The 14,178-nt window shown below is 52.7% G+C and overlaps 5 protein-coding genes and 1 non-coding gene across 6 annotated transcripts; 1 reads left to right on the forward strand and 5 right to left on the reverse strand.

The window, feature by feature from the left end:
• Window positions 1–529: 529 nt before the first annotated feature.
• On the reverse strand, window positions 530–4,642 carry SMAC4_05845 (uncharacterized protein). Its single transcript, XM_003345640.2, has 4 exons — window positions 2,364–4,642; window positions 2,084–2,283; window positions 1,481–2,020; window positions 530–1,410 (listed from the first exon to the last, which is right to left on the reverse strand). Exons 1-4 carry the CDS (start codon window positions 2,809–2,811, stop codon window positions 874–876), a joined length of 1,725 nt encoding a protein of 574 aa, XP_003345688.1. The 5' UTR covers window positions 2,812–4,642; the 3' UTR covers window positions 530–873.
• A 195-nt stretch (window positions 4,643–4,837) lies between these two features.
• Window positions 4,838–6,901, reverse strand: SMAC4_05846 (uncharacterized protein; the record flags this gene model as incomplete). Its single annotated transcript, XM_003345641.2, has 1 exon — window positions 4,838–6,901. One exon carries the CDS (start codon window positions 6,899–6,901, stop codon window positions 4,838–4,840), a length of 2,064 nt encoding a protein of 687 aa, XP_003345689.2.
• An 84-nt stretch (window positions 6,902–6,985) lies between these two features.
• Window positions 6,986–9,382, reverse strand: SMAC4_05848 (uncharacterized protein; the record flags this gene model as incomplete). The annotated part of the gene is made up of 1 exon (XM_003345643.2): window positions 6,986–9,382. The coding sequence occupies one exon, from the start codon at window positions 9,380–9,382 to the stop codon at window positions 7,352–7,354; it is 2,031 nt and encodes a 676-aa protein (XP_003345691.2). The 3' UTR covers window positions 6,986–7,351.
• Window positions 9,383–10,364: 982 nt separating this feature from the next.
• On the reverse strand, window positions 10,365–10,460 carry SMAC4_13908. Its single transcript has 2 exons — window positions 10,425–10,460; window positions 10,365–10,400 (listed from the first exon to the last, which is right to left on the reverse strand). It is a non-coding gene; the product is annotated as a tRNA-Pro (tRNA).
• Window positions 10,461–10,596: 136 nt separating this feature from the next.
• Window positions 10,597–12,598, forward strand: SMAC4_05849 (uncharacterized protein). The gene is made up of 2 exons (XM_003345644.2): window positions 10,597–12,339; window positions 12,418–12,598. Exons 1-2 carry the CDS (start codon window positions 11,685–11,687, stop codon window positions 12,585–12,587), a joined length of 825 nt encoding a protein of 274 aa, XP_003345692.1. The 5' UTR covers window positions 10,597–11,684; the 3' UTR covers window positions 12,588–12,598.
• A 54-nt stretch (window positions 12,599–12,652) lies between these two features.
• SMAC4_05850 (uncharacterized protein) lies at window positions 12,653–13,883 on the reverse strand. Its single transcript, XM_003345645.2, has one exon. The coding sequence runs from the start codon at window positions 13,591–13,593 to the stop codon at window positions 12,727–12,729; it is 867 nt and encodes a 288-aa protein (XP_003345693.1). The 5' UTR covers window positions 13,594–13,883; the 3' UTR covers window positions 12,653–12,726.
• Between the last annotated feature and the right edge of the window lie 295 nt (window positions 13,884–14,178).

A 14,178-nucleotide genomic window follows, 5' to 3' on the forward strand; every position in this document is an offset into this window, starting at 1 on the left:
TCCGAAAGGGAAACTGTCCCGTTGCGTGTTTAGTTACGTCAATGTTGTGTTGTTGGGGTAATGCTGCCCAGCAATTGCGCGATTGTGAGCTTGATAAGCTTGCAATTGTCATCGCCTGTATCTCGAAGCATTCTATCCCCTCAATTGACACCTCAGAGCTGTGCAATTCAGTGCAATGTCTTAGGTGTTTCGTGCTCCGTTGCTTCAATTACCAGATTGACCACTTGGAAGAGGCGGAGCGAATCCCGTTGCGGTGCAATTGCCCGTTATCCCAAGTGCCGAGGCATTTCCGGAGGGGAATTTAACCTTTCACTCTTCACCGATTCACGTTCCACTTTCCACTTCCCGCTGTGATTTCTAAGCACAAAAACACAACTATTGAGCCGATGGAGTTTATGCAAGATCCTAAAACTCCGCTGGTACCCCTTCCCTCGGATTACTGATCGAGACCGATGACGGGAATCAATTGCAACTGCCGCGGAAGGCGCCCAAAGAGACACCAACGGAAAGCATCGAGGAAAGAGCTCCCGTCTGTTTGCACCAAAATTTTGGGAAGCAATTGTTTACATTACGTCATGACACTCTGCCGGCAGGCAATTGTGATAGCAGCGATAAGCGATAACGGATACCTCCAGCGATCAGCTCAATGCCGGATGTGTCCCCGGCAGGCACTTATTTGCGGCAGGCAGATAACCGATAGCGATAACTATTTCTTATCTATCTATCACCCTAACCCTCCCGCTCCATGTACTTTCTCTACTTGTACCTCTTTTCTTCTCCTTTTCCCCTCTCTCTTCCAACACCAAACACCAAACAAACACTCCCCTTCTCTTTCCCCCTTTACCCTTCCCTTCTTCCTCTCCCCATTTCCAATTAATGAGCAAACCTAAAATCCAACCTCCGACTCCCCTGCACCTTGGTAGTCTTGATATACTCCACCCTCTGCTCCTCCGTCATCGCATTCCACACCTTCTCCTTCTGCTTATTCCTCCAGACATAATACGCCTTGGTGAACAAGAACACCCCGATAGCGATAAAGTTGATCACCACCAGCTTGGTGTTTCCGTCCTTATAATACGGCTTGTCGTAGTCGAGATAGATGAAATTGGAAATCACGTTGCCCGTCTGCACACACATGTTGTACAGCGCGGCGGATACCGTGCGGGCGCCGACGTTGTTAGCGTTTTTGGACGTCCAGGCTACCAGGATCGCATGGCAGTAGGGGTAGGACAGCAGTACGGACATCAGCGCGTAGGTGCCCCAGTGGTTGTCGATTAGGCCGGGCCAGAACTTGAGGGCGAGGATGCAGGGGAGCGTCCAGAGGGACTGGAGCATGGCGACGAAGGTCCGTTCTTGCAGGATGTCGGAGAGGCGGGTCAAAAGGAGGAGGGTGATGATGTGGACGACGGACTTTTTCCCATTCTATCAGTATTTTTCGTTTCGACATGGACAAACTGCAGGAAGAAGGGGCAAAACTCACCGAAGGAATAACCAGCAGGTTGGTGTTGAAAGCGCTAAAGCCCAACTTCCTCAACGTCAAAGTCAAGTAATAGCTGGGCGGCGTATGCGGGATATACGCCACCAAGCCGATCGCATAGAGCGGCCAGAGATCGTAATCCTTCAGCGTCTCCCACAGCCTCTTCGGGGTAATAGCCTCGCGGTTATGCATGTCGCCCTTGGACGGATCGTCTCTCAACACGCGGTTAACGACGATAGAGACTTCCCTGTCCGTGAACCAGCCGTTGGGGCGAAACCACGTCTTGGTCTGCACGGCCGAAGCGGGCATCATGAAGAAGGAGGCTAGGCCAATGGATAGAGTGATCAGACCCTCCACCAAAAACATCCATTGCCAGCCCGCCCAGCCGTTGATGCCGCGCATGCGCAGGAGGCCGAAGGCCATGAGGGAGGTGATGATGGAGGTCGAGGAGAGGGTGGTCCAGAAGTAGGAGAGGCGGATGGGAAGCTCGCGCGAGGTGTAAAAGTAGGAGAGCCAGAGGACGATGTCGGGGATGAAGCCGCCCTGATAATTGTCAGTTTGCATTCTTTTATCCAGAGGCTTGGATAACGGGGTTGGAAGACATACCTCGATGAGACCCAGCAGACAACGAGTAGCGAAGAAACTACCCCTTCCATTCAACGAGCACTGCGAGATGGCCACGACCGACCAAAGGACAATCTGAACCGGAATCCAGCGATCCGGACCAAGCTTCTTCGACAGCAACTGAGATGGCAGCTCAGCGGCAAGGAACGACACCAAGAAAATGACGTTGCCGTAGTTGTAGTCTGTCATGTCACAGTCATTGTCAGCCTCGCTCATCTTTCCTCAACCCCCTTCCCCCAATTCTTTCCCTGGTAGTACTAACCATTAGTATTCAACCCCAAATCATCCAACATATCATCCGCCAACGCCTGGCTCAAATTCCCACGATCAACCTGCAACGCGAAAAACATGACAATAGCCCACGCGCAAGCCCGGAAGTCGATCTTCCTGATAACCGCCTTCTCTTCCTCCTCCGTCCAGGTCACATGCGGATCAAAGGCATCCTTGCACTCGTAGTCGGCTTCTTCGTATACCTTGCGCCAGTGCTCGGCGACGACCGGGTCCAGGAAGGGGTTTGCCTTGAGCTCCGAGTAGTCGGAGGCTTCGGAGAGATCTGAAGAGGAGGAAGATGTGAAGGTGTTTTTGGGATCGAGGGTGCCGTATTTCTTCTCATCCGAGGGGGTCGGGAGCGGGGAGGAGGCGGAGATGGGAGAGTCTGACGGGTTGGAACCCGAGCCCGAGTTCGGGTAAGGTGGTGGTTGTTGGGACATGGCGCTCGGATGTCAAGTCGTTTCGTGGTGTCGTTATGTATGGGAGGTAGGTGAGATGAGATGAAAGGGTGTCGTTCTGTCTGATGCTGAGGGAAGCACAAGGTCCGAAACCTGGCAGGTTACAGATCGGACTGAAGAGACCGTGAAATAGATGAGTTACCGACAGGCTGGTTGGTCCGTCAACCTGAAGTGAGGCTCAAGTGTCGATGTCGATGATGGTCAGTGGTTCATGCAGTCATTGTGAGACAAACAACACAAGACAACACAATGACCGGAGATGGAGATGACTGAAGACAAAGGTACTTGGGAACATGATGCTTGGAAAGTTGGGAATGCCTTAAATACAACGTGCTCTTGGGTTACTCTCTTCCCGCCTCTCATCCCACCATTGAGACATTGAGAAGATGAATGAAATATCCTACCTTGATTGCGTGATAGTTGAGACGCAAGTCTGCTGGGCTGGTAGTCTAGGGTTGGGCTGGTAGTCTAGGGTTGGGCGCGGTTGGCAGTTGGCGGGTTGTCGCAATGTTCACTTGGGGAATGATGGGACAGACACTTGGCCTACTTCGGAAGAGTGCTCGGGAAACCAAGCAACGAGCAACAATGGAAGCAAAGAGACCTACCCTTGCCCGTCTTTCGGCCACCAGCTGTTCGCCACTTTTTCCTTCCCCAGGTATGTGTCTGTGGTTGATGTTACTTGATAGCGTATTCCTCAGCGCTGACCTCGACTCCTCGAGCGCGTTCTGGACGAGCGGCCTGGCATGCTGATACGTATGGCGAACAAGAAAAGAAAAGCGTGGGGAAGTGAGACTGTGGGAGCAGGGCCAAGGGAGAGGGTGTTGCAGCCGAACCGAACCCGGGGAACCACTACCGGTAAGACGTTCGACGACGCGGACAAAACTTTGGTATTACGTTGAAGAAGATTGGTCAATGGTATCATCAATGGTAGGCTTCTGCAGGTTGCGTGCTCTTTGGGCTTGGGGAGGCTGATAGGGGTCCAGTGCCAATGTGAGTACCAGCGTGGGTCGGAGCGAGTGAGCCGCGCCATACAGGTCAACGGGTAAGTCATGTATCTATGTCGTGATTCCCTTCAGTATGAGACGATTGCGCTGGTTCGGAGCAACTTGACTATAGGGGATAGAGATCCCGGTCGACAGTCGTACTCTTTGGGTACTTCTTGTTACCTTTCGGGTGATGGCCTAGACCTTTTTGACTTCGTTGGCTACTTTCAATGGTTTGATGCAGTCTTTCTCAGCTGGTAAAAGACGGAATGGGGGTGTTGTTTATGGTTTGGGGGTTGAGACACAGCAGACGAAAGTTGTTCTGGACGGGAGCGCCGCCTCCATCGTCATGAGGCGAAAAGCCAGTATCGAAATAAACGGCCAAGGTGAGATTGGATCGTTCCTGACATCTCTTGCCATCTCTTGACGAAGCTTATCACAGCCCCTCTGCGCCTTCCTAAACAACAAAAGTCGAAGGCGAACTCGCTCAGTCGCTCTTTCCTTCCCAGCCTTCCTTCTTGGCGCCCGCAGATGCACACCCACGTTCATTGCGAGATGCATTCCCGTACCAAGGTCGGTTCCAACGACCGCGAAACGCCATTGGGGCTATATGTGAGCAGCGCATAGCGACACATCGCAATCAATGGTGCAATGGTTTCCTTTATGTGCGAATTGTGTGGGAGGTTGTGGGAGGTTCGCCAGTGATGTACGGTCTTGGGGGCTGTTCGTCAACCCCCTGGAGTATGGCACCATCACGACCCCGCTCGTCTGGGTGTTAAGGTGTCAGCCACAGTAATACCCACGGCCCTGCGACAAAAAAACGCCCAGGGTCTCTCTTTGCAAGAAGGTAGTGGATTTTATAAGAATATCAATTGTCCAAAAGTAGTCCCTCGAGGATGGCCTTTCTACGGTATACCGAATTGGAACTCCCTTCGCGGCGAAAGTGTGCCACTTACATGCGATGCTCCTGAATTCGACAGATCTCGTTCTTTAAATGCAAACATATACTATCATATCCCCCCACCTCACCCATCACTCTCCGAGGCTTCCTCTTGATCATCCTCTTGATCATCCTCTTGATCACTCTCTTGATCATCCTCTTGATCATCCTCTTGATCACTCTCTTGATCATCCTCTTGATCATCTTCCTCCTGTTCCTCTTCCTCCTGTTCCTCTTCCTGTTGTTCTTCCTGTCCCCCTTCCTGTCCCTCTTCCTGCTCTTCCCCTTCAGGCGATTCCTCCCGCCTCCCATACCTCCGCCTCCTAGCCTTCTTGACCATCTTCCTAACCAAGCTCATCGTCTCACGATACTGTTCATTCCGCTGTCGCAACCGTTTCCTATAATCCTGCCTCTCATCGTCTTGCAGCATTCGCTCCATTTGATCAATGTATGGTTTCTGAAACATGTCATTCACTCGTTTATTCATCTCCTCCACCCTTGCCGCCCGCCTCTTTCCCAATTCCCTCATCTTATCCGTCTTCGCCAGACGAGCGTTCTCGTGCTCCGGCCCGTACTCGACCAAGACCTTGTAGGCCGGTCCATTAAGCGACTTCATCAACTCTTTCATCTCCTTCTCCGCTTCGTTTTCCCGAAGCTTCCTGGTCCGGAACGGCATGTGATAGTGCCTCAGATCTGGCGGTCGAACCGTCAAGATGCTGACTGTGCGTGGGTCTGCCGGATCGTTCAAACATCTCTCGACGTGACACTTGGCTTCTCGTACCAGGTCCAGTAACCTTTCCGCTGTATCAAAATAAGCAGGCTTTTCCCACTCTTCAAACCGGGCGGTACCCTGCCATTGCTGTATCAACTGATCTGGCCCCACCATCTCAAAACGTTGAATCACCTCGATGAGATCATAAGAGTAAGGCCCGCGTTCGGCCTCTGAAAAAAGCCACAAATCTGGGTAGTTCTTGGGATCGAACCAGTTCGATTGGCCTTCTATTGGGATCTCGTCTCGGTGGTAAGTCCTGTCCAATATGATCCGTCGCAGCAGCATCCCCATGGCGTAGATATCCTGCCACGTGTCCGGCTCCTCCATTTGCCAGATTCGGTCCTTGGGGCTCACGCCATATCTAGCCTCTCTGATCTGATCCAAGGGTAGCGACAGACGACCAAAGTGAATGATGCCGTTGTCGTGAGGCTCTTCACCTCTTCTTGCCGCGTTGTCAAAGGTGGTCAGCACCACGCGCGGAAGCCGGCCATCCATGGTTTGGTCGTAGAAATCCTCGTTCTCCTCCGGCCAATGCAGCATAATGTTGTCCATGGTCAACCATCGATGGCAAATTGGCTGCCAGTTATCGGGTTCTACCCCATCGCGCTCGGTAATGCCGAAGTGCAGAAAGAGGAGGGCTCCTCCGAGCTGCGCTATGACGTGCCAGATAAACGCTTCGTCAACGTACTGGGTCACCTCACCTGCCCTGTTGATACGCATGATTGCATGCTCGAGCGAGCCGCCGTTCAAGTATTCGTAGTACAGAGATGCGTTGTAGATTTCTTCGTAGGAGTCCCCGGCTTCTCTCCGTCTCTTAAACATGGCGTGGTCCAGTTTCCCGTCCGTCTCATCGTGAGGGAAACCATACGCGTACAATTTCTGGAAGTAGGGCTTATGAGGGAGATGCACCTCTACACGTGGGTCATCGCCGTTGTCTCCAACAAGCTGAGCGAAACGAATATCGCCAGGGATCGCATGGGCGTACATCTGCAAGCGGAGTGTCAAGTGTTCTTCCATATCGGGGTGATCAGGGTATAAGGTCGCCAGGTGTTCGCTCTTCAGGTACTTGCGTACGCGCTTGTTGATGAGCAATTCGTCGGTATGCAAGTCTTGAACAAGCAGGATTCGGTTGAGAGGAGCAAGCTGTTTGATGAGGAGGAATCCCTTTGTACCACTGCGTCCGCTGCGTCCCTGAAGCCACTTGTAGCTCTGCATTTGGTCATCCTCGACGTCGACGCTGCCCCGGTCTATAGGGGCCGACTCCCAATGAGCGGCGGGGAAGAGGATGGACCAGTGAAACATATCCCCGGCTAGGGTTGGGCGCTGTGGTTCTGGTGATGCAGCAGCATCTCTTCTTCTTCTTCGTCTTGCAGGCATGTTGGGGTCGGTGCTCTGCGTTGTATCAATCTAGAATTTTTAATAAATGTGAGAAAATTATTGGAGCAAGCAATCGGTTCCCATTTATCTAGAATTGAGCTCACGAAGCTTTATGAGTATCATCATTGTGCAGGCGTCCTTTGTGTCCTGCTATCCGCTTTCGGCATCGAGGCGTTGAACCAACAAAGGGTGTTGGGTGGCAGGCACGTATTAGCCGTAGTCAACAATCAACAAAGGCAGTCAGTACCTCTACCAGCCAAAATGGCCAAGCAACCTGCACACCTTGCAGTCTGGCCAGAATCTAGTAAAAGAAAGTACTCTTGGTTCGTAGCACGCATGGAAGGCCAAGGGATAGTCGCACTCAAGGGGCCAAAAACCGTCCGAGGTTTGCCGAGTCGATGCGTCTTTGTACGGATCCTAACACTCAGATGAGTTTGTTGTCGCACCGGCTCACATCAGCATGATTCGCTGGCCGGATGAAAAGGCTTCAGCCCACTGTGTCGTCTCGACGCCCTCCCCGTCCATCAAAGCATGGTCATAACAAGTACCAAGCACCCAATAACCACTCACACCACCATTTGTTTCCCGCAGCATCACAGGAACCTGCCCTCCCCTGAAAAGGGCAATGGTATCTCCAGGACAAGTTTGTCGGGGCGCCAGCCCAGGCCTGCCAGACGCATCGACAAATGCACGTCTTCCGTATATCTTCCAAACACGACGGTAGTCCCAAGACTCCGCCAACATCCAGCTTCTCATTGTTTCTTCCCTTGTTTGGGCTTCTGCAGGGGGCGCAACTCTCCCCAGAAGGACTTTAAAGCCATGGATATACCGCTCTGGGGTCTCCGTCTCTGCGCGGGTCGCTAGGCCAAAATCCGCCATGGGAACTCGCCAGATATTGTCCTTTGCGACTTCATCACTTTCACTCGCCAATTGCTGCAGCTCTTCCAGCCATGCGCGGCATTCGGCTAAGTAATTCTCCTGTCCTTGGAAACTAGTGAACTCTGAGCCAACACGGATCACAGTTGACATCACTGCTCCCGGCAAGAAGAGAGCGGGTCTCGACTCTCCAATCACTGCAGTCTCCAACATGTTGTCCAAGGGCCATTTTGTTCCCTTTGTGGCGTTAAAGTCGAGCACACCTCCAGCTCCATCAAGGTTGACGCTGCCGATGGTCGGTCTCCGAGGTGCTGTCCAGTCAGGCACCCAAGAGGGAAGTCCCTCGTCTACCCAACGAGCGGTCTCCCGCTGATAGCACAACACATCAGGGCCATATTCTTGTATCAAAGCTGTGGCGACGTGCGTGAGAACCGTGCTAACCGTTGTCTTGTCTGAGTAATCGACCGGGATCTTCTTACTGTCACTCTCTCGTATGAGACCAAGCAATCCATAGATGCGATCACGAGGATCAGTCGCCTGGATGGCCTTGTCCTCTCCATCGGCAAAGTCGGTAAACAGCAGCACCTCCATGAGCCGCATGCCATCTTGTCCTTGCCGGAGAGAGCGCCTGTGTGCATTTGTGGCCTCCTCTAGATGCATAACACTGGGTATGATGTCTCCAAGCAACTCATACACCCGCCGATACTCGGGATCAATGTCCAAGTAGAGGGTCATCCACTCAAACAACTGCAGCGCATCCCGAACATCATCCCAGTCCACCACCACTCCCTCACCACTTCCACAGGCCACCACCGCCTTGCGAGCCAGCACCACTTCCTGCACGATCCATAGCCGTCGCCAGTACGGTCGCTCACAGAAGAGTTGCCAGATGCGCTCAAAGTCAAACCCACCAGCTTTGGCGTTCTCCTGTCCATAGTCCCGAGTGATGCTGTACTGGAGCACAGTCCACACAAACCCCTGGGCAACTCTCCTTCTCTGGTCTTCCTCGCTAAGGCCCTCAAGAGCACTTGGTAGCGGTCCCTCGCGCTTTTTCATCACCTGGTCTCTGAACATGCTCCCCAGCCAGGCTACGGTCTTGAGCGTGCATCCACAATCCCTATGCGGCCCTTCGCCCGGACGGGGTAGCAAGCCTAGCCAGACGAACACCCTGGTAGCACTTGTGTAGATTTTGCTCATAAGTGGGACCTGAATGGCCTTTTCATCGTTGTCAACTTGGTTGATGCAGAGGGCGTCAATCCAGTAACTTGTTTTGAAGCCATTGTCCTCGGGCTGTTGCTGTTGGGATAAAAGGAAACATAGAGCCGAGTAGAGGTTAGGCGTGACGGTCACAGGGACGTAGTCGAGTAGGATCGTAGGAAGGGGTTCATCGAGGTTTGGGACACCCCAAACGTAGGATAGGGCCTGGAAGGGCGGCAGTCCTACTGACAGTGAGGGTGGTGAGAGGGGGTGATGACTGAGAAAGAGGGAGATAATTGGCGACGCAGAATTGGAGTCTGGGGGTGCGTTGTGGGTGATGTCAAAGGTCAGAAGCCGGATTTCTTCTGTCGTGCCGTCGAGGGGTTTGTGAGGAGACTTTGGGGCCATGTCAGCGATGTTGTAACGGGATGAAGGCTGAGAGTTTGGGTCAGGAAGAAGCTGAACGGTTCAAGGCCTTGTTCAGAGGAGAAGAAAACTCCAATTGTTAATCGCCACGAGGAAAAGTGTGACGGTCATCCTCGAACATAAGTAGGACGCTCCTTCGAGATCACACATTGGGCGCTGAAGATGATAGGCAGCAGCGAACTTGGCGTCGCGAATTGCGATTGCCTCCAGTGGCTGCCCACAGTAAGCACGCACACCGCGCCTGCTGTGATAAGGGCAGTATTCTGGGCTTGGAACAGCTGATAAACTACTTTGGTCTCGAAGGCCTTGTTGATCCTCTTAACCTCCAGGGGAAGGCTGGGCTTCAAGGCCTTCTTATGCCAAAGAGAAACGGTACGTACTGGGGTACGTACCGGTCCTTGTCGCCTGAGGCTCCAAGGCATTTATCTAGCGACCTGTATACATGTGGATCTTTCTGAATGCCTTCATCCATTCTCCTTCTTCCTTCTGGCGCCGGCCTTTGCCCGGGCGCTCTGCTTCTGCTTGGTTGGCCGTGATTGCTCCTGTGATGATAAGGTGGCATTGTGATGATGTTTAGCGCCGTCAGCAGTTCTGGGGTTGGCTCGTTTAGCCTGGTGGCGTTGAGGGGTTCGGGTAAGCCGTGCCTATTGGCCGAATAAGTCTGACCGAGGCAAGGCTGGCATTGTATGGCGAGGTTGGGTTGATGTCAAGCATTGAGGCTCTATTGAACTTCAAACCCAGGAGTGTAGGCAGATGTCCGTGTGACACCTGCCGCCTGCCGCCAAGCCCTCACATCAAGCATCACGAGAATACCATAATAGCCGAGCTTGTTGTCTGCCAGAATAGAACGAAAGGGAAAAAAAAATGAGGAAGAAAAAGTGAAATGCTCCTAAAAAGCTGCAAAAATGTTGAGAGCTTAGCGGCCAAGCAAGTTGAGCGAAGAGGTGAAAAAGAGAAAAAGATAGGGCTCAACCGGGATTTGAACCCGGGACCTCGCACATTCATGGTGACCATGAGGGTTTAACCCGAAGCGCGAATCATACCACTAGACCATTGAGCCAGTTGTAATTGTTGAAATATGGAGTTGTATGACCTCTCCATATTGGGCATGCTACAGGCAGGAAGAGCAAATCAGACTGTACTTGATCTATCATCCTCTCCCTGCATTAATGCATTTTCTTCCTTTCATGTCGTGGCGTGAACCATTGCAACATTCAACGCCATCCCTTCAAGCCCTCTTCCTTCATTTTCGTCCCGCGCTCTGACTTTCGCGCCGCCCATGAAATTGCTTGTGTGAGCTTCGCAAGGTCATACCTTGTGGTCAGAATCGTGCGCGCTCCACGATGACGTACAGACTCTACCCGTTATGTCGGTCGCGGGGACCGCAATAAAAACAAAGTCGATGAAACCTCGACCATGAGTCCATCTGCGAAAGCAAATCTCGAACTCCGACGGCGCAATGCGGACCAGTTGATATTTTTAAGAATGCTTCAAAGCCATGTGGTATCCAGGGATGTACCGCGACTGATTGGAACAGCAAATGATCTCTCCAAGGATGGTGCTGTTGCTCTCGGTGAAGAGATCTGACAGACCGAGACAAGAACTTGATGATGTGCGACTCCGACACAGGACAAAACGTGCCAATCGCAAAAAAGGCCTCTAGCCTTTCCTTTCCGCAAAAGGGACTTTCCCGATTTCCCATCCAAAAATCCCATGACCCCTCCCAGAACTCCCCAGATTCACCTGATCTTCCCTCCCGTTTTGCATTCCGGTCTCCACGAACCCCCAGAGCCAAGACTTCAACGCCCACCCCCAAATGATCTGCGGCCAGGACCATCTGTCAAGAACTTCATCAATGACGCGCTCGATCCGCCTTGCTTCGACTGTCGAAACACCTGCCGTTTTGATAGGTTCACGACCGGTATCGCCAAGCTGACCCATCCTGGCCGTTACGGGGAGTCGGGGTCTCGGCGACCGTTGTGAAGGAGAGGACCTGACAAGGAGAGGCTGGGCTTTGTGGATCCCGGCATCAGAATGACATCAACCGATAACGATAACGGGGTCCGGAGGTCCGGTAAGATAGTCTGGACTCTGGGCGCGGTCGATTTTATTTCACATATATAAACCGAATACCCTGTCATGGGAGTCATATTTCGACCTCGAGATCTTATCACCATCAACAAACAGATAACCGACTACATTTTCCAAATCGACACCGGCCAAATCATTAATAACCTACACAAACACCATCAACAACCGCCACCACCAACAAAAAGCCATCAAAATGCTAGCCCGCCGCGGCGTAATAGCCGACCAGCTCACCGACTCCCAAGTCCAAGAAGTCCTCGACAACAGCCCCAGCACCCATGAGACCTTACGATCACAATCCCAAACACGATCACGATCCCGTTCACAGTCCACATCCACCCAAAATCCCTTTCCCTTAGAACCCCAATCCCAAGCCCAAGCGCAGCAAAGCCAAACCACCACCACCGCCTCAAAACCCAGCGACATCTTCTCCCCCGCCACCATGGAATCCGCTTCCACCAAGAAACCTCTACTACAAGGATCCCAAGGAGGAAAACGTCACAACCACCACCAGTGGGACGCTCTCCCCGGCATCACTTCCGAAGCAGAAGTCATAAGACAGGTGAAGGAGATGCAGCGCGAGCAAGAGCAGTGGGAACGGGGAAGGGGATATGCCGATAGTCATGAGTATGGGGGGATTAATCGGCCGCAGTCGCAGTCGCAGAAGCCGAAGGCGGTGGTGGAGGGGCTGGAAGGAGGGCTGGTGGGGAGTACGGTTACTTTCAGGGAACAAAGTAAAGGGCGGGGACAGGATGAGGAGGGACAGCATAAGGGGAAGCAGGATAAGGGGAAGCAGAGGGAGAGAAGTGAAAGTAGAGGTCGGAGGGGACGTGCAGGGGAAAGAAGTCATGGTAAGTCAATATTTGGATCTGTATACGGATATGATATTGCGTGGGAAAGATATGCTGACATGTTTCGGGATTTTACAGAGTCGAATACAACGGCGGGAGATTTTCAGAGTCAGAGTCAGAGTCGTTCGAGGGAGCGTTCGTTGTTGGTTGGGACTGGAGGAGGAGAAAGAACAGCAACAGAGGGATATGACCCCGTTGATTACGATCGGGGAGCGTATGTGGAGACTAGTAGAGTTGGGTTGGAGTAGTCGTCACTTTTCCCTCAAACGACTTTCATCAGCTTGCTGTGTTGTTCAAGACACAAAACCACAATATCTGACAACGAAACAACTCGCATATTCGCATCTATCAACTCCTGACCACAACTATTACAATCCACCCAGGCCATCACTGCAAATTAACAAACAAACCCCCATCAACCAGCACCTGCGCACCAGTGACATACCCACTCAACTCCTCACTAGCCAAAAACACCGCCGGTCCACCCAAATCTTTCGGCTGTCCCAGTCTTCCCAACGGAATCCGTCCCTCCATATACCTCCTCTTCTCCCCCGTCTGCTTCGTCCCGCCCTCCTCCCCTTCCCTCCTAAGGTCTGTTTCATTCAACTGCGTCTCCACAGTCCCCGGCAACAGCGCATTACATCTAATCCCATATCGTCCCAACGCGCACGCCGTGCTTTGCATAAGACTCAAAACACCCGCTTTGGTGGGCGTGTAATGTGTTTGCCCGGCGCCGCCTACTAAAGCGCTGATGGAGGAGATTGCTATGATACTGCCCCCTGGTGGTTGTTGACCACGCGCCATCTGCCTAGCCGCAGCTTGGACTAGATAAAACGCCCCGTCGAGGTTCGTGCGGACCGTATTCGCGAATAGGTCGGGCTCCATGTCCAGGAATTCCGCGAATTGGCATATCCCCGCGTTTGACACGCATATATCCAGTCGACCTGTCTTGAAAGTGTCGAGAGCGAATTGGACTAATTTCTTTCCGGTCTCAGGGTCGCGGACGTCACCTGGTAAGAGGGCTAGGGTGCCGATTGTTATGTGCTGGGAGGAGTTGGGAGGCAGGGAGGATTTGAGAGAGGCGGCTTTGGCTATGAGAGAGTCGACGTGGACACGGTCAGAGGGGAGATCGAGGTGGTTGACGGCTACGTGGCAGCCTTGAGCGAGGAAGGCGAGGGTTATGGCGCGGCCTATGCCGGTTGTTCCGCCAGTTATGATGGCGGTTTTGGAGGCGAGGAGGTTGGTTGGTGGCATTTTTGACGGTAATCGGGGTGGTTTGTGGTTTCCTTGGGAGGAAGGAAGGAGGAATGGACGAGAGAAAGCCTGAGGGTTTGTTGACTACTTGGTCGATGAGGTGGGAGTTGTCAATGCTGGTGGTTGGGATATAGGGGGCTTTGAGATGGTTTCGAGCTTGTCGAGAGTGCTGATGTAAAGGAACGTGACAGTCGAAGAATCACAATTCCCTCTCCTTCCCAAGCTTCCCCAAGATCAACCAATGCCCACCAAATCTCCGCATCATCTGATCACCATCGATACCCCCATCTCATATCGCGAGGTTGCATCCCATCCAATTCGTCCAGCCGATAATCATCACAGGCTGAAGAGCTGATGGTGTCTTGACAGTTTCAAAGGTGAAGAGGAGAAGAGGGGAAGAGGGGAAGCAAAGAATAAAGTGGGCCCCAGCCCCAATTTGACCCACTATAGCGGGGCCGGGGTCGGCTTCCCCCACTACGGCTCGGGGGATATTACAGCGAGGTAGGCGAGGTCGACCGTGTCATCGTCAGCAGTTGCTCATGACCCCTTTCTGTTAGAGAGGAAATTGTCTTGCGATATGGATAC

The sequence above is a fragment of the Sordaria macrospora genome, chromosome 6 (assembly GCF_033870435.1).
Source record: "Sordaria macrospora chromosome 6, complete sequence".
In the NCBI taxonomy this organism is placed as follows: domain Eukaryota; kingdom Fungi; phylum Ascomycota; class Sordariomycetes; order Sordariales; family Sordariaceae; genus Sordaria; species Sordaria macrospora.